Genomic DNA, 25,289 nt, shown 5'->3' on the forward strand with positions numbered 1-25,289 from the left:
ATAAATATGACCAAGATATAGTAAATAAATTAAAAAACTTTTTATCTAAAATTCAACATTTTTCCTAGTTTCAGAAACTTATTCTAAAATACTAAATGATATCTATCCCTCTAAAGAACTTTTAAGATTAATGTTTAATCTAAATGATAATATATGTATATTCTGTGAAAAGGAAGTTGAAACCACACATTTATTTTACTTTTGTCCCCAAACACAAATATTTTGGGAAGAGTTACATAACTGGCTGAGAAATATTTTCCCACAATCACCAATATTTTCTTTAAACACTATCATATTTGGCATCATATTAGAAAATAAATTAGAAGAAATCTGCTTGAATATAATCCTTTGTCTTGCTAAATTTAACATACACAAATGTAAATATATGAAAATCCCCCCCAAAATGTAGAATATTTATGAACAAATTCAAGTTATATTTGGAATCATTTAAGCTCCTTAAGAAACCAAATATAAAAACAATTTACGGTAATCTAAAAACTGCCCTTGAGTATTTATGGTTATATGATTATTTGTATTGTTTGCCCCACTTTGCTGAGATCTATATTTTTTATTTTATTGACTCTGCTTTGTTGTTTAATGCTGCAATTGCCCCCTATGTTTGATTATAATATTGTAAAATCGATGTTTTATCATTTCAAGCCATGTTTTGTTCTGATAGGTGTAGATTTTCAATAAAATAATAAAAAAATGCCACTTCCGCGTCTGAAGCTGGAATTTCCTGAAGACTTGAAAGCAGCACAAGCGCCACATCAGCTGATTCAGCGCCAGGGCTGACCACGTGATTCCTGTGAACATGTGACAATCTGGAGCGAGATCTCGTCATGGCTGCAGCACCACAGTGAGTTGACTTTTAAAAACAGTTATTTACTGGTTTAATCGCTTATTTTAGCGGACATTAGTTACGTACATCTGTGGCGTCATTGTTAATTCTTCACACAATATCAAAACGTAGTTGCAAAGCGTGAAACTTTTTTTCTAAACCTTTATTTAGTTTAATTTAAACGGTAACTATATGTTGATTTAAGCACCTTTGCAGCGTTCATGTTTGTATTTAACTGAAAACTTATTTATCCATTTCCTGTTTAAGCTAATTATATGTTTTTGTTGTGTCATACACCTCTGTAAACGTGATTGAAAGGCTGCAGTGTGGTTTAGGGACGTGATCAAATGCTTAAGAATGTGCTGGATCTGCTGAAACTCCTAAAAGATCATCTTTTTAAAATAGTAGTTTCATAAAACTGTGACAATGGCTGTTTGTGCAATTGAAGAGAAAACATCTACTTACAAAATGTATTTTATTTTGAAATATGTTTAGTTTTGTTCCAATTATGTGGAATTTTGTGACTTGACCCAACTTTATTTTAATTTCCTGTGCGTGCATATGTAATAATCTCATCGTAACATGTGTGTAGCCTATCGGCATGAATAAAACCTCACACAGAATCACCTTCAAGAAGCAAAGTAACATTAGAATTGTTAATCTTGTTGCTAAAATCATTGTAAATCAGTAACTTTTTTTGACTAAGGTAAACATTTTACAAACTCATTTTCTTAGACTTTATCTTTAAGTGTTTAATCTGTAGCATTTTCTTGCATCTTTAATTTATAGGTAAAAACGTTGTTAACTTAGGATCATCTTGATCAACCTCCATACATAAATCCATAAACTCAGTGGACAGAGAATGGAGCAGGAGGACTGCTTAAAGGTCTCTGTGGTGGAGGATTAACCTTTGGTGCATTTAAGGTGGAAGTAAATCTGCTGCGTTTTTCTGTTTCTTATCAGTCTTGGCTTGAATCCAAGATTTCTATCCACCACATATTGGTTACAAGTGTGTCTTTCTGCCTCAATCCACTGTGTTTCACCTGAAATCCTCTGACCCAATCCAGGGGATTAGCTTCAGAAAGACCTAAACTATAACAAGTTTTCTCCTCACTGTTTCTTAACAGCTGCAAAGTCTCACTTGATGTGTATTTATATTATTTCTACTATTATGATAAATATAAATGAACTATTTTTCCATAAATGACACAGAAACTTAAAGTGATTTTTTTTTTCCAAATCTGAAAAAGTTTATAACTTTTTTCAGAGGTTCACATGACTTTCTTTCAAAATAAAAGACCCCCTTCACCATAATGAATTGTCTAGCAAATCTTGTAGTAAGTAGGTTTACAACTTTTTATTTTATTTTCATAATAGGTGTCTTTCAGCCAGAAATTTGTAAATCTAATAAACTAAAGTTAAATCAGAGCTAATTATTAAGGGACTCCTTGTGGATTTTTTGACCATATGGTGCACTTATTGTCATTAATTTTTTATTTATTTATTTGTAACCCTTGTGCTATCCTTGGCATGTTTTCATTAAAAGTGGGGTCATCTGGACCCCACAAGACAGCACAGTGAACTTTTTTTTTTTTTTTTTCCAATAATTTTTTATCTTCATCTGTGTCTGTGTTGGACATAAAATCCTGTCCACATTTGTGATTGGAAGGATCACACATAAATATAAGGGTGGGGTCATCTGGACCCTATAAGAGAGAACTGGACACACCAGAAACAGGTAATCAGTCGTGATTAGTCTTGGATATCTGGAAATCATGCAGACACTGTGGCCCTCGAGGCCTGGAGTTTCCTATCCCTGCTCTAGAATAAATAAACAATAAATAATCATTTTATTTTGTCAAATTTTTATTAATTTCATATAATTGAGACATTTATTAAATTAATGCCGATTTTGTTTTTTAATAAATAAAAATAGTTAAATATTTTCTTACACAATTTTAAGTTAGATGTTTTTTTGTATTTATGGAAAGAAAAAAAACTATTGTTTTTCATTTTTAAGCTTTAACATTTTTGAAATAACTAAAATGTAAACTCATATTGATGCAGTAAAAAGACTTTGTAACAAAATTAGTTTGAATTTGAAAATAAAACTTAATAGCACATACAATTACTGTAAATTGTTTTTCCAATTAAGTAAATGTTAATTGGCATTCACTGTGAGTCATCAATGTTTTTTATTACTGATTTGTTTCAAACATGTTAATTACAGTACAATGAATATGATACAAATGTATAAATATTAATAGTAATAATAACATCAATAACAATTCAGTTTATTTTATAAAGTGCTGATTTACAACCCAGATTTTCTCAATATATTACATAAAAGTATCCCAAAAAATGTGTGCAACTCTAATAACTATGCAACTTTATTTTTGGTAAGTTATCCATAAAATAATTGTTGCCTGAATACCAAAATCCACATTTTAGTTTAACCTTGGCTTTAGCGCCATTTGAGACTATAACCGATTTTCTCATCTGTATTGTTGTGATTCCTTTTGGATTTGTTATAACAACTTTTTACATAGTCTAAAGGTTTACCCATAGTTGTCTTGCTTAGCTATATTTTTTCAAATTATTTTTAAACTTTTGACTTCGAACTTTTTTTTTCTTTTTTTTTCTCTAGTCACTGACAGAAAATGTGACCCAGGTTTTGCTTGCATTTTAGAAATGTCAAGTTACTGGAGGATAATGATGTAAAGCGGGAGGCTGAGTGTGGTTCTGGTGCTGCCTGCATGTTCTGTTTATGACATCTCAGTTGTAATATACCCGCTAATTATCCTCGCCGTCAGTCTCTCCATCTCCATGATGTGATTTCTCCGTCCCCTCAGACCTGTCTACTGGCTGGGTAATGACACCCTCAGGGTGTCGGCTGCCCTTTTTGCCGAGAACCGTGGAAGGTTATGCCGAGGCCTTAAAGGAAAAGACGGCGTGTTGCCCAAGTCGGTGGTGGTGCTGCAGGGTGGAGAGCAGAAGCAGAGGTACTGCACCGATACAGACGTCGTCTTCAGGCAGGTTTGTAGTCTGCACTTATTTTTCTCTTGTATCCACCAGCTGTCAGTTTGTGGCACTTTATTCTGTCCAGACATTAAAAAATATTATTTTGTTTGAAAAATAAATGAGAAAATGTGTCAAAGTCAAAACCCGGGGCCTACTGGGTAATTATACCCGGCCCTGCAGGTCATTTTTTTTTTTTGTTATTAATGATCAGATGTTATCTTGCACTTATTTTTAGTTTAGTTTTTAAAAAATGGCATTCTGCTAGCTTTTTGGACCATTTTGGCATTTGCTACGATTTATTTACACTATTTTGGAGTTTAGCTAATATTTCAGCTACATGCTAGCTGTTTTGGCTAATTTGGGCTTTTTTGTTTGTTTATTTTTAAGGCTGTTTTGGAGTTATGCTTATTTTCACACGCTAGCTGTTTTTGCTAATTTAGACTTTTTTTCTTAGTTTTTAGGCTGTTTTAGGTAATTGACTTTTTTCTTTTTTTAGGCTATTTTGAAGATTAGCTCATTTTCAGCTACATGCTAGCTGTTTTGGCTAACCTTTTTTGGTAGTTTTTTTATGTTTTTTTAAGCTAATTTGGCATTTAGCTAATATTTTAGCTGGCTATCAGCTTCAGCATTTTTAGCTATCAGCACAAGAAACTTCAGCAGCCAGTTTCAGCTTACAGCATTCACACTAGCATTATTGTAGGTAATGTTATATATCTAGTTCATAATTATGTCAAAAAGTTGCGGTTTTAAAAATGTTGTTTTAATGTGTTCAATAAATGTTTATTCTGTTCGGCCCACGACCTGCGGTGTGTTTTGGATTTTAGCCCTCTGTATGATTGAGTTTGAGACCCCTTACTTAGAGCATAGAAGACTTTCCTTTAGAGACCCACTCCAATAAAAATGTGGTGTTTTTAACATGTCATTGTTGTATTTTTCTAAAAAAAAATTGGGGACTCAATTGAGCATAAATTGCATTTCTGAGTATTTTTTTATTCAAATCATTGTGAATCAGGAGCAGATGAAAATAATCCGTTTGAAAAAGGGCGTATTTGGGATGCTGGAAATATGCCATGAGCTTTCAGCAACGGGGTTGGGAAGGGGGGCGGTGTTGCTCCGCGCCAACAATCCCGCCCACAACTCAGAGATGAATTTCTGATGAAACTGTACTAGAAAAGGATTTTTATTTTTGCCTAAAAACAGCATATTCATAATTAGAAGATCACTGGGAACGCTTTTAAAATAGATCAAAAGATAATCAGAGTGCGTCTTCAAATGAAAGTCTTCATATGCTATTAAAAAATGTCTCCATTGAGGAAACACATTCGTTTGTCTAACACCGTATCTGATGCTGTTCCAGGAGTCTTTTTTTCACTGGTCGTTTGGAGTGACTGAAGCCGACTGCTTTGGAGCCATTGATGTGGACTCCGGGAAATCAATCCTTTTTGTACCTAAACTGCCTGAAAGCTATGCAACTTGGATGGGAGAGTAAGCTCACTAATCCTCAGTGCTTTGTTCGCCGCATTCTCTTGGTTCTTTTGCCTCTCAGAAGTTAATTTTAGTGGGAATCTTTCAGCCATGGATCCTGTTTCAGTTTAATCAATTGAAAATGCATCTGAGAGCTTCTTTAGATTCATTTTTGGGTGGTGCGTGCACCGAGAGGGAAAGCCTTGTAATGCCGTTTGTTATGCAGGAGGGATTTCTGGTGAAAAGGATTTCACTTCAGCCTCTATTATAGTGTTGTGTGTAATGTACATGAAACCAGTGGACACAGTTGTTTAATGGGAACTTGCTGACTCGTCCAAATTTGTTTCAATTTTTCCCTTTATAATATCTTGTCATCTGACTTGTAAAAATTAAACAAGAATCAATTTTTTTCTTATGGTTGCTTATGCTTAAATAAACCTATTTTAACATATTTTCCCCCAAAGCTTATGATTCATAAATTACACCTAAATTTACGCTTACATTTTTATGATTTCACTCATCAGGTGTGGACTTTGGATGGAGATTACTCTGATATCTCTTCAGTCCAAAGTGCATAGTGCCGGGTTAAATCTCTGTATGAAAGAAGCAGATGATTGTCAGGAGATTTCTTTCAAAGTAAATGCAGCGGTGATGAATATTTCAACAAACTTAGCAACAGTTTAAGCAGACGTAGATGAGAACTAACACAGAATTCTGAGGTTTATTTTGCATCTTAAAGACCCACTCCAAAGAAAACTGTGTTTTTAAAATGTTCAGTTTTCTCATGATGGAGGACATCTAAAGAAAATGTCTTATTTTTTCTTTATTCCAGTGGCGTACTGTCAAAACCTTCAGTGAAGGCCTAAAACAGGGGCATCAAACTGAGTCGCACAGGGGGGCAAAATCCAAAACATACCTTAGATACCTTACATTTTTAAAAATTTAAAAACGGAGCTTTTTAACATTAGTATGAATAAAAACAGGCAGGAATAATATAATACAGTCATACAGTTGGTGCTTCCGGCCTCACTTCCAGTTTTGCAGTAGCTTTCCATAATAAAACACTGCTGATGTAACCATAGCCATATATGGATTAAACACATTTACGTTGATTCAACCAATCAGAATTTGATTTAGAGACTCTGTAGCTTCACGAGGGCAGATGATGACATAATCGCCTCTGATTGGATGGTCAAAGCTTGCGTTACCAAAAGCTAAATTCTTCTGTTCTTCAGGCCGTAGGCAGTAGCTGCACTTGATTTATTGTTTGAATTACTCGCTGTTTTGCAGATAACAATAGAAGAAGGCGAAAAAGTTGATTTAGTTGCGGATTTATTACCATTCTTAAGATGGACTTTTCCGGAAAAATTGGACAAAAAAGGCAGACCAACTTTGAGACTGTCTCAACATTGAAAAGGATTTGTTCTCCCCTTTCAGCCTGTCTGGCAAGGGTGTGAACAAAGAGCTCTCGGCAGCAGGAAGGGGGCGGGGCTAAAACCTGCATAATCTTAATTAAAAGACCACTAGGAACGCTTTGAAAATGGATCAAAAGATGATCGTGGATCTTTAACGTTCTATTCTTCATCCTGATAGATATTACAGCTGAAACATTCAAATTAAAGGCCATTCGTTGAGCTTCTTGGTTTTATTCCTGTGAAAATGTCAGACGTTTTCATATTTATTGCATTTTTCTTTATGTTGCATATTTTTTTTACTTGTTTACAGGATTTTTCCTAAAGAGCACTTCAAGGAGAAGTACGCCGTGGATGAGGTGCATTACACCGCTGACGTAAGTGCTGCTTTGTGCAGAGCTGACCTTTATTTTGTGCTGTGATTGAAGCCTTGTGTTCGCCGGTCGAGCTCTGACTCACATTCAGGCATTTTAGTGCTTCCTCCGAAGAGTTTAGCAATTCATTTTGCTGTTGTTTATCTGCAGAGGTGGGCAGTAACAAGATAATTTCACTTTGTCAAATTTACCCAAGTAACTTAATGCAAAAAATGTTATCCTAAAAGTAGTTTGACCTTTGCGTAATTTTTGATTTTGGTAAAATTAGAAAATAAAATCACTACTTTCACAATGAGCTGTGCTTATCTAGTTATATTTTTGGCTTTTTTGGTAAACGTTTTACCATTTATTTAACAACAACAAAAAATACTCAAAAGTCTTAAAAAAATACAACAAATCGGAAACGAGCATTGAAATATTTAGTTTTAGTACTGCATAAATCTTATTTGAAAAATATTTGCACATTGACTAACAGACAAAATCCAATATTGCGCTTTTCTCATTTATTCTAGATATCATTTAAAACCTTGTTGCTGTAAAATAGACCCAAAGCTGTGAAATCTGTTTTGTTGTTTTATTTAGTTTATTTTAAAAATGTAATTTCTGTATCTGAAAAAAGCTACAAACTACATAATATTTTAAGTTTAAGATTAGGACAAAATGTTCAAACTTTATTTCTGTTATTAGCACAATTTGTTTGCCATATTTTACTTTTACAATTTTATCTTCTTGAATAAGTTCTTTTTGTTTTTACCATAGTAACATTTTAAAGCAATGTCACTGTGACTCGAGTAAGATGCCTGTATGCTTTACGTTTGTGAATGTATGTATTTTAAATCACTATCTTTGACATTGTTGTTGTTCTCTGAAGAGATCTGGACTTTTTAACTGTTTACTAACACTTTTTAAGGTCATGGTAAAACTACAGAACCTATTTTTTTTTTTTTTATTATTATTTTTGACCGTTTACTCGTGATAAAAACATCCCCTGTCTCGTTATCACGAGAAAAAAAAAAATAGCTTTGTCTTGATAACGAGATAATGAAGAACATACTTTTGCATCCCGCTTTCCTGCACTGATATGGCGAGATGTAATCCGGTTTAAGTCTCTTTATTTTGTGGTTACTGTTGACCATAGCCGTGATCCTACAGTTTACACCAGGGGTGTCCAAATCCAGGCTTTGAGAGCCGGCCTCCTGCTGGTTTTCCAGAAACCCCGCCTTATCGACTGTTGATTCCCTGAATCAGATGTGTTTAACCAGTTAGGAGCTTCATTGGCCGGTTGGTTAGAAAGCATATAGGACATTGGCCCCCCAGGCCTGGATTTGGGCACCACTGGTTTACACCAACAACCCTTAACAACAGCAAAAGAAATGCTTCCCTAAATGTTTTTTTTAAGTCAATTTTTGATTTATTGGTGAAGCTATGCTCCTCAAATGCCTTAATTTGGTCTCCTGCACCACTTCACTTATTCAGCCAATAACTGAATCCTGTAAGTCAGGGGTCTGCAACCTTCATCACTTTTCATGAACCAAAAACCTGCAAGAGCCACAAAGGCTCACTTCATCCTATAAAAGAATGAGACACGGTTTTGTATTCAAGTCAATGCTACCATTATGATAAAAAAAAAAAAAAACTTCTTTTGAATGAATAAAACATTTATTTAGAGAGGAAATAACTTTTTTCCCCCAAAATATGAAACAGTTTAACTTTTGACAGAGGTTCACATGATTTCCTTTCAAAATAAAATACACATTGTGCCACAGAATCATCTAAATGTAGCCGCAGGTAGTGCAATGTCAGCAGTGATTTAAAAAAATAGAATCTAACTCAAAAAATAAATCGGAGCCCATTGTTACTCTCACTGTATTTCTCAACCCATAAGTCTAACTTAAATATTGTTCAAAAATAGAAATTCTGTCTAATAATCCAGTTCACCTTAATTGTGCTTTCTGACTTCCAATTGATTTTCCGTGGTACACGGCGCACAAAAAACTGACGTCTATAATGTATTGGCTCAGTGCCGTTAGTTTTTAAAAACTAAAAACGTTATTTTTCTTTATCCAGAGAGCCACAATAGAGGGGTAAAAGAAGCCACAGGTTGCAGACCTCTGCTGTAAGCCCAAACCCTCGACAACCGGTTCAGACATTAGCGGAACCCAAACATCCATGTTGAAGCTGACCCAATCATTTAAATGGTTGAACTAGACATTTGTACAGCGTGTTTATAATCACCATAACATGAGCTCTGCACCATCAAGACGAACAGGGAGCAGTCAATAATGTTCTTTTCAATGTAAGCTGCTCTTTATGGAGTCAGCCGGTGCGCTGGTGTAGGCGGGCGGTATGTTGGAGGTCATATGACTTTCATCTGATGATATTTGCACGTATTTAAAGCTCAAAAGCGGGTGGAAAAATACACATTGCTGCATTGCCTGCACGTATTTTAACCCTAACCCTGTCCTAATTACATGGGGAAAAGTCACTTCCATTACTTTCACGTGAGTATTTGCTGCTTTCACATCCATAAATACCAGCAGTTTGGTCCGTTTGGTCTGTTTCACATCCTCATTGCTACTTTGTTTCTTCTCTCCACCCCAACATTTAATTAAGTCAACTCAGACGTTTATACATTTATGCTTATTAAACATTATCAAGTTATTCACACTAGTTTGGATATATTTTGTGGTTAAAAACTGTGATCTTTGACTGTTGATCCAAAGATTTGACAGCTGTGAAAGAGGCTTTGATCAGCAGATGTTCTTGACTAGAAAGATAGTTTCTGCATTGGACAGTGAAAGAGAGACGACAAATCATCAAATTCAGGACAGAGTTCAGAGAAAGAGACCTGAGTGATGCAGAGTTGAACAACAAAAAAAATGTTATAATTATGCAAACTATGAGCACTAAAATCATTTTTAGTGCCCTTGCCGACACTCCCTGATATCCTCACTGCCTCATCAGCTACTTTAGGCCCCTCCTTCTCCTCCTCTGCCACTCCTACCCTGCTCAAAGCTGCATGGGACAAATTCATGATGGAAACTTATTTATTAATTTATTTTCAAAATGGCAGCTTTTCTGTGGTTTTATCTCCATAGCAACCATTTAATTTTTTGATCATTTGGAGATGACAAATAGGTCTATGTAATTTTTGGAGGAATCTGCAAAAGTAAACTTGTAGATTTCCTTGGCAACGGAGGTTTTTTTTGTTCACAACACTCACATTCCTAATACATTTATATTGTATGTCATATGGTTTCGTTCAGCTTGAGCCAGGGATTCATGTATTACATGTTCACAATATTCCAGTAAAAAATGTGCAAGCAACAGGAAAACACCAATTTGTGAGCTCACGACTCTTAACACCTTTAAATAATCTACAAACTTCTAATTACAACATATTGCTTCCCAATAATGCTTGATGAGTTAAGAAGCAATACAATCCCTCAGATCTCTTAAAGTTGCAGCTGGCATTAAAGGTGATTTTAATTCAAGATGGCGGCCTCCTCAAAGGTCAGTCAAGCTTTTGTTGGGGTTGAAGACTGAACTTGGTGTTTTGTTTAAGATTATCTCTTAAACAAAAGTTTTTTTTTTCCCATGTTGTGGGAAAATGTTGGGAAAAAAAATGCAATTTCACACTTTGTGGACTGGTGACTATCCCATAATAATTAAAAAAAACTTCTAATCAACATGTTTTGGTTCCGTCTCATTACCTGGTTTTGATATACTTTTTTGAGCCCTGCAAGAGATTTTTCTTTTATTCCTTTTATTGTAGGTTTGTGATTTCGTCTTTATTGGGTAGTTGCTGCATGCTAATTTTGATGAGTTTTTGGGTATGTGGCAGGGAGGACATTTTTGCTCAAAGGTGCAGAAAGAAAAAAGAAAATTACAAAAGCTGCAGGACGTCCATTTAAGATAATAAATTAATTCATTTATAAGCTTTTCATTTTTTCCAGATAGCCTTTTTTATTAGTTCTCTGGAGGTCAAATGTTTTATGAACATTAGGATGAGGAGTTAGAAAACAACTAGATGTTATGGCGTACTCACAGGCTGCTTGCTGTGGACTTGCAGCAGCTGGATGGAGCTGCCCGACTCACCTGAAATGTGCTGACTCAAAGCAGCGAGGAAGTGAAGCTTGTTGTTTCTCTTCTAATGATGCTCTGTCTGCCCGCATCCCTGCAGATCGCTGATGTCCTGTCCAGGATGACACCGGCTGTTCTCCTGACACTGGTAACAATCCTCTCATTCTTTGGTTCCTATTAAATGTTCAAACCAGAACTAGTTAACATTTGGTGTAATTCAACAGCTTTTAATTATTTTATTTTTCAAACAAAACTTCTTTATTCACATGTGTTAAGTTTTCTGTTAAACATTCCTCCTACAGTCCCACTCAGATCATCATTTAATCTATTTTAAAAGCATTTCCAGTGGTCTTTTCATAATGATTATGTCGTTTTTAGCTTAAATTAAAAAAATAATTCCATAAAAAAAATACTCAGAAGTGCAATTTTGTGCTTAACTTTCATTTATGTTTGCCCTCCACCTTGACAAAAATACCACAAGAAGATGTTTAAAACACAATTTTAATCGGATTTGGTCTTTAAAAACTTGTTAAAGGAGAACAAAACATTTGTTTTTACAGCAATTATTTGTTGATCGGATACAAAAAATGCAACATTACTATAAAGTGTGAAACGTTTAATTTCACAATTTGACCCATTTTAACTTCTTAATTTTTAATTTCCTTCCTGCAGCGGGGCCTGAACACCGACAGCGGGAGCATCTGCCGCGAAGCCTCCTTTGAAGGAATCAGCCGGTAGGATTTTTCAGGTCTAAATCAACATGGGTAAACAATGGCATAAAAAGATCTGTATTGAAAAAAATGAAAAGTAAGACATTTATTTAAATAATCTATGCACACTAACAGGTGAAAATGATGATTTAGCTTTGATTAGTTGAAGTAATTGTCTTTGAAAGCACTTGTTTTTTATTCATCATAGTGTCTATTTTTGTCTTTTCTTTAATGTAACTAGCTTCACTGTGAACAACACACTTCTGCATCCAGTCATCGTGGAATGGTGAGAAGCTCTAGTTTGTGTTGCTAGATTAAAGCAAATATTCTAATCTTTAGTTTCCTGTGAACGCCCATTCCATTTGCATCTGTCAACCTTAGTGATTGAGTTTCTGTAATGAGAATCTCTCTCCTCTGTCCTTTGTCCACCCCCCCCCACCCCTGAAATCAGCCTGCATGGATATAATGGACTTCGTGCTTGCCTGCCCCTCATTGGTATTAGAGCTCGCACCCTCCAGATGAACTGACATTTGCAGAAATGAGGAGGAATGCTGCGTAGGCACACCTCCTGGGGAGCAGAGCCTGATTGAACCCTCTGCCCTGTCTTCCTGTTCAGAGCAAACTGGCCTCCCTTTGAACAAGCTTTTTTTATGTTTGTTTTTAAAAAATAATTGAGTTTCTGCTGGTTATCAGCACTCTTTATTATTCGTTAGATCATATTTTTTGGTGAAATTCTTGTTTGTATTCAGTCCAAGGTCTTCCCTAAAAAGAAAACTGTCTGACAGCAAATAAAGAAATATCAAACTGTCAGTTAAATGTTTTTGTGGGTTGGAACTGTGTCTGAATTCCCTCACTACTCCTGAATTTGTAAACCTTCCTAACTACATACTGCGTTCCCTCATTTATTGCTGGAGTTATGTTCTAAAAATAACTTGTGATAAGTGAAATTTGTGAGCTACAATTACAGATATTTGAGGCTGTAAAACTCCTCACTATATACTTTTCTCAGATGAACATTTTTACACTTTTTTCACTTGAAAAATAAGTCCAGTATTGTAGAATGAAAACAAAGATCTATACACGATAAAAGATTGATATAAGTGTTGGGAAGCTGCATTTTGTACAGGAGACATAACACAGCAGAGACTGACAATCGATCTAGAGCTAATCAGGATGTACAACACAGTGCACTGTAAAGCAAAAAAAGATAAAAAAAAATAAAATAAATAAAAAAACATGCAAATTTTACCTGAAAAGAATCTGCAAAAGATGGAGACCATGATAGGTGAGCTGCGATATAGCAAGAGACCAAAGTAGGGTCGGGTAGGGCTGCGTTATTGCAAGGGACCAGAGGAGGGTATAGTAGGGTCACAATATAGTAAGGTACCAGAGTAGAGTAGGGCTGGGATATAGCAAGAGACAAGAGTAGGGTAGGGCCACGATACAGAATGGTACCAGAGTAGAGTAGGGTAGGGCTGGGATATAGGATTGAGAACAAAGTAGGATAGGGTAGCGATACAGCATAGGGACCAGAGTAGGGTAGGGTAAGGCTGTAAGGATATCAGAGTAGGGTAGGGCTGCAATATAGCATAGGGAATAAAGTAGGGTAGGTTAGGGGCTGTGATATAGCATATTGAATAAAGTAGGGTAGGGTAGGGTAGGGAACTGGCAAGGATACCAGAGTAAGGCAGGATAGGGCTGCGATATAGCATTGGGAATAAAATAGGGTAGGGCTTTGATGAGTAGGGTTGGGTAGGGCTAAGACATAGCAAGGGAGCAGAGTAGAGTAGGGCTGTAGTTTTGCAAGGGACTAGAGTAGGGTAGAAGCTTTGTTAATTCTGAAAAACACAATAAAATTAACGGTAAAAAAAGAATAAACCCATGGAAACAATCAAAGTAATTAAGAACTATCAAGGTCCCATGTTTTTAAATGTAATTTCTACACTTTTTTACAATAAAAAATATTTATTTTCTTTAAAATGTCACTTATTTGCTGAAGTAAATAAGATTTTACAAATACTTGTAATGAATCTACTGCGTTCTGCCGATGAAAACTCAGAAAACTTAAAAAAAAAAATATTTAAATATATTTGTTTTAAATGTCAAATTGTTCACACGTGTTCTATATTCGCCCATCTATTTAGTATTAATACACTAGTTTTTCCCAGAGACTTTGGGGACATTTCTACTGTAGTGGATCTTGGAATTTCTGAGACACCCCGAAAAAGTGTCGTACGCATAATGTAGTGCATTAAGCAGTGAGTAGTGAAGGAATCCGGACACAACTTTAGTAGTTTTTATTTTACTGCTCCATAGCCTTTTCTCATCAGACTGTTGGATTCTGTTCTTATCACTAACTGCACCTAAAAAAGAAATGAATAAACTTGCATTTCTTTAACCTTACCTCTGCATTTGTTTCCACACGAGCAGTTTCACTCTTTTTCCCGTCTGTGTTCGCAGTCGTCTTCTGAAGACGGATATGGAGCTGGAGGTCCTTCGCTACACCAACAGGATTTCCAGTGAGGCTCATAAAATGGTAAGAACCTGCTCCTCTCATGCATGGATGATTATACTGATTCACTTTGAGAAAAGCACAAGAGTCTGAAAGGCTCAGAGCATGAAATGAACCACCTGAAAGCATCTTTAAGACATACCTGAAACCATAAATGATGTTTAGAAATTCTCTCTTTTTCCAACTGTCTCTTATAGTTCAGGGACTTGGCGGTTGACTGGAATAACATTTGACCAGTAAGCTGGAACATGAAAGCAGCATTTGCAGGAGTGCACATGAGTTTATTTCATGTATAGGCTCTGCAGGGCTGCAGCAGTTGACCTCACAATCTTATCTGTCCTGTGAAGTGATTCACTGAAGCCTTTTCAGACGTGCCATCATTTTCTTTTATTGCGAAAAATGGTGCTGACAGCTCTACCTGCATGCTTTGCTGCATCAGTAAACATGGATTCATTTATCTTCCAAGCTTTTATTTGTAAAACTCAAACATTTAAAAGACAATTGGATATAAAAATGGAGGTTAGGCTTATTAAATTAGGGTTAAGAATTCTTTCTGAAGCATTAAAAAAGAAAAAAATCCACTCCTGGATGGCTTACAGTTTAGATATTTGCGTCTATAATTGAATGTGTTGATACTTTAAGGAAACAGCCTCACAGGAATGTTTCATTGAGACGTGCAGCAGGTAAAATCTAACGAAGAGCAGAAAAAGAGTTAATTATTCAAACGGAAAGACTGTATCCTTTTAGGCAAAAGGCTCCGATCTGTTGGGTCACTGATAGATGGACGCCGGAAAACAGAAGCTACTTATTAATGCATTTAACCCTACAACCTATCAGGAACCGTCTCCACTGCCAACACAACACAAACGCCTGCCAGCTCCCTCTCTATTGTTGACTGATGTCGGGGTGGTTTTCAAACTGCATTTTACTCTTTAATTAACCTTTCCAAGCAAATCATGTATTTGTTTTGGCCTGCTAAGTAGCTGATTTTCATAAAAGTTAATGCTATTCTGGAAACATCAAGGCATCCTCACTTTAGTTATTATTGGAACCATTTCAATGATGATAACCAGTTTTTCTCACTTTTTTCAGTTCAGAGATGGATCTAAGCTAAAAAGAAGACAGTTGATTGTTTATTATTAATATATTCAGAATGGATTAAGAATATTTATACATGTAATCTCTTGAACCTTTTTGTTTTAGGTCATGAAAAACGTCAAACCCGGACAGAAAGAATATGAAATGGAGAGGTAATTTATTCAGATTTTCTAATGTTTCCTTTATGTAAACCTTTGACTAGTATGTATTCAAAAGTTTACATTCACACTGTTTATCTATGCTTTATTTAAATTAAACTATTTTTGCTTTTGTGTTAATTTTATTTTAATGATCACACCTTTACTGTTTCTTTTGAGCGTTTCTTTTAATGTTTTATAAAAGTACTCTGAATTGTCTCTGTACATGAAATGTGCTAAACAGCTCTTATATCACTCCATGTGGCTCTGGTTTGAAGAAAAATGCTATTAATATGAATATTTGTTTTTTTTAGTTAGGTTTTGTCATTTATTGTAGAATTTTAAACCGATGACCTAACAAGAATAAAAATGAACTTTAAAGCTTTAAAAGCTTTAGCGTTTCTCCAAAATCATGTCTGATCAAAATTATGGTTAAAGGTTTGATTCATTGTCAGAGTAACGTAATATTACAGAATAAGTTCAAACTAAAATTAAGATTTAATGTCTTATTGCTGTTCAGAGGCAAAGTTCTTAAAGTTTATCTGCAAATCTACAGAATCATGTTTAACACAGAATGCATTTTATTTTGAAATGAACTAGTATATGTTGCTGTCAGAAGTAATTTAATAGAAATACAACACTGTTATAACTGAATCATTGTAAATATTTAAAATGCTGCATTTGATAAAGAAATAGCTTAATGGACACACATTTTTATTTTTCTGAGTTGGGACCATTGACGTATATTAGTGTTTTCTACGGTCTGTAGGTGGGATTTGGGGCTCTCTCTGGGTTTTGGTCAGTAAGAGAATGAACCAAATGTCTCTTTTAGGGTTATAGGTTGCAGACTTCTGATCTACAGACTTGTCAATATTTCAATAATGATACTAAGAACAAGAGATATTTATTTTGCCCCTTTTAAGCCATTACAATGATTATTTTTTATTGTTATACACATAAATTAAGACTTTATTTGTTATATTTAAAAGCTTCTTATTGTAATTAAAAGACAGAAAAGTACTTTTTTTTTCTTCAAGCCATTATTTAAAGTCCTACGGCGATCATTTTATTTATTTATTGTTGTTCACCAACAGTCTGAAATTCATTAAAAGCTAAATTCACAGACTAAAATATCTAAAATTGCAGAATTTTCATATAAAATATACAAAATAAATGTGATAAAACACTAAATATAATAACATAAGATAAAATCAAGTAAAATAAAACAGAAATTCTTTACTTCAACTTTTCACACACTTTTGTTCTATTTTAAAAGCCAGTGGTCTTTTAATGAGGATTATGCACTTTAAGGGAAAATCAAAAGCCTGTGTCGTTTTCTAGGACATAGTGTCTGCAGAGCGGCAGTAGCTCATTAGAAATTGACCTTTCAGTTGTGGGCGGGACCATTAGCGTGGATCAACCCCACCCTATTGCTGAGACTTCAGAGCGGGAGGCTTGTGGACCCCCAGCCTATTTTTATCAGAGATAAACATTATTTTCATCTGCTCCTGATTTACAATGACTTGAATAACGATATACTCAGAAAGGCAAGTTTGGGCCTAAGTTTCTTTATATATGTCCTCCATCTTAAAGAAATGCAACAAGTTAAAAAGACGATTTTCATGGGAGTGAGTCTTGATGCTATTGAGATCTGCAGACCTCTTTTTGGAAGCAAAATAAACTCTTTTTATATCTAAAAAAAAAGGAGAATTAAATGTGTTCAGACCAATAATCTGTGCAACATGAGGCGAGTTATCAGCCTTAGTGTTTTCTAAATCATGTCTAAATCACTGGTCACAGATTTGATGTTTACATTCAATCGTCTTTAACAATACGAGCAAAAGACTTTGGACTGGGGTTTATTTTATTCTTTTTCCTCTCACATATTAATGTATTCTTTATTGCCCCCGCCCCCTCCGTAACATGTTATCAAAACAGCCGTCTGTTATCCTTAATTACATTTTGCTCTGTTGGAGGAACCATGAAACGCGAGCAGAGCCAGTCTGCTGTCAGCGTCCGTGGAGTGTTTTGATGTGCTGGGCCGGATAGTGATTAAAAAAATTTTCTTCAATGAATTTTTCAAAAGAATCAAATCAGGCAGAGAGCAGGGGCGTTTTTAAAGCCAAGAAATGTTTTCTCTGATCTTGGATATGCTGGAATGGCTGAACTCCATTTGTCCTGCAGGAGTTTATTTGACTGAAGGAGATGTGTTGTTCTTGCAGTCTTTTCCAGCACTATTGCTACACCAAGGGAGGGATGCGCCACACCTCCTACACCTGCATCTGTGGATCGTAAGGCTGCCTTTCCTTCATTTGCACTTGATGATTACTCACTAAATAAAGCCAGAACATCACTTTTGATAAAAATCATTTTTTCTTAACCTCTCTCTGCTCTTTACCATAAAAGGTCAGGAGTTTTGTCCTATATAGATTATTAGTTTTCACTGTTTCTGTTAGTCTGGAACATGACACTGCTGTCACTCTTCATCTTTGCTACCCTTTTCACTTAATTCTTCAGCATGAATTCTTGTCTCTAATTCATTTATGCCTAAATTGTGTGCTTTGCATTCAAACCAGGGGCAATAACTCCTCCGTCCTCCACTATGGTCATGCTGGAGCACCCAATGACAAGACTATTCAGGATGGAGACATGTGGTGCGTAGCTTTTTGTACTTTTTCTGCTTTCCAGGTTGTCTGTTTAATATTGCTCTAAAATATTAGGTTTCCTTCTCTGTTTGTTGTCATTTTGTTATGTAAAAATGTGACCTTTAGTTCATTTTCATTCCGAGAAACTTAAAAAATGCTTTGCACACAAGCCCGAAGCACTTTTGAATAAAATTTGACTTAATTCGCTCTGATGTTTTGGTCGCCTGCAGTCTGTTTGACATGGGCGGGGAGTACTACTGCTACTCTTCCGACATCACCTGCTCCTTTCCAGCCAACGGCAAGTTCAGTCCAGACCAGAGGGTCATCTACGAGGCCGTTCTGAAGTCCTCCCGCGCCGTCATGGCTGCCATCAAACCAGGTAAAAAAGAACAAAAAGGTTTCAAGCCAGAAGCTTTTGCTTTTATTTATTTAGTAATTCTGTGGTACATAAACATGGCTCCAGAGCCCACAAAGAGGGTAGGTTTCTAAGATTTATCTTAGAAAGAAAATATTTTTACCCTATTAGCAGATTTTCTACAAAAAAAAATGGCAACGGTGTAAGAAAAGTGATCTCATAAAGAATTCAATCAAGAAATCCACATTTTCTTTTATTCTCAGATAAAGAAGTGCGTCTTTAAATCGTTTTTTTTTAAGAATACAAAAATATTTTAAATTAAAGTTGATCTTTTAGACATGAATATTGACTAGGCTATGGGAAAATCAAACTTGTTCTGGTTTTTTCTTATTCAGAAGTGGAAGATTGCATTCCAACCGTTCCTTTCAGTCCAGTATTCCACAATGAGCTACTGACTTTAGCCCTCAGTACTCTGTACTTTAATAAAACCCATTTTTTTTTAAAAGGTTATTTCGGCAAAAAAAAATATATTTAAAAATATGGCCTAAATCGTTGAATTAACCCAAAAAACTTATGTTAAATGAATAAAAAACTGTGGAAAATTAACTAAAAGGGAGATTATTTAAAATTAAAATTCAGATTAATATAGTTTATCATAACAGGGCATTTATATAGCTTTAACATTACAGATCTACTAATATAAGGACATTTTACTTAATACCAACTTTTCAGCTACTACTTTTTAAATTAACAGTCACTGAAAAAAACAGACTGAACATCAGTATTTAATAATAATGTGAAAATTGAATTTTAATTTTAGAATAAATGTGGAGACTGAAAATTGAATCTCATTATTTTAATTGGAGGAAGGAATTTGTAGATTTTTTTTGCCATTTTAAATAGCTAAGATGTTTTTTCTTGTTTTATTTTGCAGATTAAATGGACATTCTTTCAATAAAATCCTCATAAATGCCTCAAAAAATATGAAAAATTAAATGGGATCAAAAGCCAGCAGAATCTCTAAAGAATTATGCACTTTTATTATTTAAATAATGTTTTGATTTGAATTTCCACAGACGGTCCTCCTGAAAACTCTTTTTACCTCAGTGCAACATGTGTTTGTGTTTACAGGTGTGAAGTGGACTGACATGCACCGTCTGGCTGACAGGATTCACCTGGAAGAGCTGGTGAAGTTTGGCCTGCTGCACGGCAGCGTTGACGACATGATGAAGGCGCACCTTGGCTCCGTCTTCATGCCCCACGGCCTGGGACACCTGCTGGGCATCGACGTGCACGACGTGGGAGGTTACCCGGAGGTCAGGCGGAGAAGAATGCCGAGATGGTTACAGTAACAAGCATCGGTCTGCAGATGAGGCTTTCACAGGGACGTTCTTGACACAGAAGAAGATGTTCCTAAAATATTGATGAGTCATCAATTATACAGAGAGTATTGATGCAGAAGTGAGAGGGGAACACGAGGAGGTCAAGCTACATGAACGAGTTCAGGGTGAGGGCAGAGAGAAGAAGGTGAAATACAGAAGCTTTCATGCTGCGATGCAGGAATTCACCAGTAAATGGAGGGAAAAGCTAACAAGCAGCGTTTCCACTCGAGCAGCTGAATGACTCCAGAAGGGACTCTTGGGAAAACTCAACTTAAAACGACTAAGTTCAAGTAAAGTCTTCGCTTAAAGTTTCTGAAAACACTTAAAATAAAGTTTTATTTACCATGAAAGCACCAAAGTTTTACTCAACTCTCCTTGGTGCTACAAAGGAAGTGTTAAAGGCAAGAAGAAAATAATGTTTTTAACGTATTCTTATATAATAAAGAACATATTTAAGGAGAATTAATATAAAAACTGCATTTCTGATTATTTCTTTTAATTCTTGTGAATCAAGAGCAGCCGTCAATCAATTAAAAACAATTTAAATTAATCACACTTTTGGGTTGTGATTAATCATGATTAATCAAAATGTTTATGAGGTAAGCTTTAAATGACAATATGCAGGTTTTGAACAAAAACAGGCCAGAGAAATTATTTCCCTTAATATTTATTGATTTTTGTGAAAAAGTGATCTAAACCTAAAAAAATAGTAAGAATTAAAGTACAAAAAAATGATTGAATATTTATTTCTTTTGTAAGTGACCATGGTAAAAGCGGGATAATGTTTGACAAAGTGTGCATTATCATAAATTAAAGCACGCTGTGGAAGTCTGAACCAGTGGAAACGGTTGCTTCATGGAGTGTAATTAATTAGCATTAATAAATATTAACACATTAATTTTACTTGATTAATTGTGAGCATTAACATGTTAACATTGACAGCCCTAATAAAAAGGCAGCTTGAAAAAAAATATAACTAAAGCACACTTTATGCGATTTACACAATCTTGGTATCAAAACGTTCAGCACGTTAAGGACATTACTGCTTGTATTTTTGGTTTTCGCAAATTTTACAGTTTTCGCGATATTACACAATTTATGCGAATTTTCAGCCCATGTTAAGTCAATGGGAAAATTTTAAACTTTTTACTGCACCTTAAAACTTTTACAATATTGGTATCAAAACGTTCAGCAGGTTCAGGACATTAATGCACGAACTTTTAGTATTCGCACATTTTACGTTTTTTACGCAATTTATGCTAATTAATGCAATTTAAGCTATTAATGCTAATTAATGCAATTTAAGCACTTTACACACTTTATACTCTTAATGCACGTTACACAATTTAAGCAATTACTGCAAATTTAAGCAATTTACGCGATTTACAACAACCGCATTAATGCGATAATGCATTCACACTAGCATTATCGCAGGTAATGCGACTTTTCTAGTTTATTTTTAAAATGGTATAATCATGACTAAAAAACCGCTGGGAACAATTTGAAAATGGATCAAAAGATGATCAAAGTGGGAATTTAAAACAAGATGCTCATATTTAAGAGTTAAAAACAATAAACTCTCCTTTTAAATAATAGTGGCCAGCACCCTTTAGGTTTTGGATACATGCATTAAAAGTTTTTTCTCCATGGCGTCTTGTGTTTAAGGGGGTGAATCGCATCGACGAGCCCGGACTGAGAAGCCTCCGCATGGCTCGCTTGGTGCAGGAGAGGATGGTCCTCACCGTGGAGCCGGGAATATACTTCATCAACCACCTGCTGGATCAAGCCCTGGCCAACCCCGCCCAGAGCTGCTTCATCAACAACCACATGCTGGCTCGCTTCAGAGGCTTCGGAGGGGTCAGTGTGCTGGGACAGTTTACGTGTTTGTTTTTTAAAATGGAACGCATAGCAGAGAAAGCGACTCGCTTGAGGTCATTTTCATAACAAAGTAAAGAGAAGCTAATAGATTTTGTGTTTGTGTGAAAGCTTTACAACCTTCACGCAACAGTGATTCTCCTGCTCCTTTCCTTACGTTTTTTTGGCACGTAAAAACTCAATCATGCTTTGAACAATTTAAGCAATCTTGGTATCAAAACGTTCAGCTCATTTAGGACATTACTGCGTGTACTTTTAGTATTCTTAAACTTTATAGTTTTTTTAATATTGAGCAAATTATGCCCTATAGAAATTTAACGAGAAATTGTTAAAATCCTTCAAAAACGTTGAAACTTGAGAAGTTCTGCATATACTTTCAGCTAAAGAAACCATTCAAATGGTTCAGCTGGGTTTTTGGGCTAATTTGGAATTAGGCTTTTATTTTAGCAACATGCTAGCCGTTTTTGGCTTATTTTGACATATTTCCAGTTTTTTATGCAAATATTGAGTTTAGCTAATATTTTAGCATTATGCTAGCTGTTTTGGCAAAATTACACACTTTCCAGTTTTTAAGCTAATTTGGAGTTTAGCTGATATTTTAGCAGTATGCAAGCTGTTCTGTCAAAATTAGACTTTTGTTGTGTCCAAAATCTTTCCCTAATCCCCAACCACCAAAAAAACTATATAATGTGGGACTATGTAGTGCCCTGGATGTTAAAGGCAATTCTGACACAATGCTCACTACTTTTATTTTATTTTTCCAAACACCTGATATGACGGTACCAATTTCACACTCGAATAAATGCAAACATTTCACAATGTTTATTTATGACTCCATTGTGTTTTGATGGTGAAAATGTGGATGCCTTATTAAAAAAAATACATTTAAGCACATTTTTTTGTTCAAAATTGTTCGACTGCAATGCATTGTGGTCTATATTCGCTAATCTAGTGAGCATCGATGCACGCCAATTTTTCACAAAGATTTCTGGGAAATTTCTAGTGCACTAGATTTTGGAATTCGTAGAATCTGACTTCACTAAAAAATGGCGCACGTACTATATGGTGGTCGGGGGGAATTGGAACATAGCCTTTGTTTTATGTTCTTTAGGGAAATTTGGAGTTGAGCTAAACATTTTTGCATTATACTAGCTGTTTTGTCAAAAAATTGACTTTTTTACGTTTTTAACTCTATTTTGAGTTTAGCTTATATTTTAGCATTATGCTAGCTGTTTTGTCAAAGTTTGACTTTAAGTTCTTAAGGCATGTTTTAAGTGTAGCTAATATTTTCGCATTATGCTAGCTGTTTAGGCAAAATTATACTTTTTTTGTTGTTTTTTTTTTGGCTAATTTGACATTTAGCTAATATTTTGGCAAGCTTTCGGCTTCACCGTTTTCATCAATCAGTTTGAGGTTTTTTAGCTATCAGTTTCAGTGTTTTCAGCCTTCAGCTCTGGCATCTTCAGCAGCCTACAGCATTCACACTGGTATGCTAATACCATATATCTAGTTTTTATCGTAATAAGTTATAGAAAATGTGTTGTTTTTCTTAATATGTGTAGGGTTTGACCCAGAAATCATCTCTGAATTCTCTATGATCTATATATGCTTCTTTAGGACTTTTTAACTTGTGTGGTCATCATCATAAATACACATACTGTATGTTCATGTTGGAACATTAATTTTAACTGCAGCTAAATGGTAATGAAGAGATCTACTACCAAAAGGCAGCAGCAGTTCATTTACAGGGCTGGTTCTGACGACAGGCTGAGTTTGTAAACCAGACATCACATGAGTAATGATTGTTGCTGCCACATGAATTGGTTTGGTATTTCAAAAATGTGCTCACATCCATATCCATTAAACAGCATTTTTCTTAATGAAAGTAGTCCTGCTTGAGATGTACAAGAAAACGAAACAAAAAACTAAAAAAAATTCTCTTTTTAATGCCCTTTTATTTATTCACTGAGGAAACTTTATATTTGTGTTTCTTGTATAAGGAAAATAACAGATTTCACATTGGAAAGTTTTCACAAAACGGGTTAGACATCACTTAAATTTTGAATTTGTATTTGTTTAGGTGTGTGAACTTTGCTCTCCATGTTTGACCCACCTGCTAGGGGAGGGGTGAGCTGCAGACACAGCTGCGCTCAGGAACTATTTAGTGGTTTAACCTCCTAATTCAACCCTTTATTTCTGAGTATTAAGCAGGGAGGCATTGGGTCCCATTTTTAAAGTATTTGGTATGACTTGACCATGGATTCGAACTCACGACCTTCCTGTCTCAGGGTGGACACAACTACAAAACCACTGATCAATTGCAAGCCATCAAAAAAAAGAAGTCTTCATAGATATATCAAACTTAGTTCTAATGATTGTCATGAATTAATTAGAAACTAAAAAAAAAGGAAAATAATATTTGAAAAAATACACACTTAAAATAGTTACTATAATCTGGTTCCTAACTTAAATCGTCTAGTGTCTCTTGGTTTGATTCTCCATATTTTTCTAAAGATCACGTGGTTTCTACCTCCAGGTTCGCATTGAAGACGACATAGCCGTGACAGCGGACGGCGTGGAGCTGCTGACCTGCGTCCCTCGCACGGTGGAGGAGATCGAAGCTTTCATGGCCGACTCTGACAAACCCTTCAGCCCGGTGTAAAGCAAGTAAAAGGGCTCAAAGACCAGATTGAATGAATCTGGTGCAAACAGTAAAAAAAAAAAAAAATGCTATTACAGGGATAACATGATCAGTGTTGTGAAGGAAAATTATTTCACTCCACATCTGCTTGATATCAAGCTCTTTGTGTGTAGCAAGCTTTTCATTACTACAATCAAAAGATATCATGTTTTCATAGTATTGATGAGCTCTGGTCTGAGCTCTGTGTGCCAACAATTAACTCAAATACTAAAGTTCGGACTGAAATCTGTCCATGCAGATTTCCTTAAAAGGGAAACCTTTCTTGAACAGTGTATTAACTCCTACATTGCACAGTTTTGTAATTTTTTTAAGCTTTTTTTGTATCCTCTCTCTCTGTAATCCTGCATTTACAAGATGCTGTAAACTAGATAAAATAAACATTTCTGGCTTGTTCTTGGTGTGCATTTTTATTGGTTAATTTGCTCAAATTGCATGTATGTGTGAACTTAGCTGTAATAAGTGAGCCTCTATTCAATGGTCAAATGTAACCCGAGGCTGTACAAGCATGTGTAAATATAGATAAAAATAAATAAATAAAAATATACAGTGCAAACCTTTTACCATTACAATAAAATAGCCATCATTAAAATAGTTTTATCATTTGCTGGTTCTAGAGCCGGGTGTCAAACTCATTTTGGTTCATTTTGCCACATTAAGCCCCGTTTGATCTCAAGTGGGC

The 25,289-nt window shown here is 35.3% G+C and overlaps 1 protein-coding gene across 1 annotated transcript; it reads left to right on the forward strand.

Moving 5' to 3' along the window:
- The first annotated feature begins 717 nt into the window (after positions 1-717).
- Positions 718-25,003, forward strand: pepd (peptidase D). The gene is made up of 15 exons (XM_024296045.2): positions 718-859; positions 3,694-3,877; positions 5,220-5,347; positions 7,052-7,115; positions 11,296-11,343; positions 11,868-11,929; positions 12,147-12,191; positions 14,366-14,441; positions 15,621-15,667; positions 17,875-17,943; positions 18,229-18,306; positions 18,528-18,676; positions 19,784-19,968; positions 21,700-21,891; positions 24,446-25,003. Exons 1-15 carry the CDS (start codon positions 843-845, stop codon positions 24,569-24,571), a joined length of 1,470 nt encoding a protein of 489 aa, XP_024151813.1. The 5' UTR covers positions 718-842; the 3' UTR covers positions 24,572-25,003.
- Positions 25,004-25,289: the final 286 nt, after the last annotated feature.

Source organism: Oryzias melastigma, linkage group LG3 (assembly GCF_002922805.2).
Source record: "Oryzias melastigma strain HK-1 linkage group LG3, ASM292280v2, whole genome shotgun sequence".
NCBI lineage: Eukaryota > Metazoa > Chordata > Actinopteri > Beloniformes > Adrianichthyidae > Oryzias > Oryzias melastigma.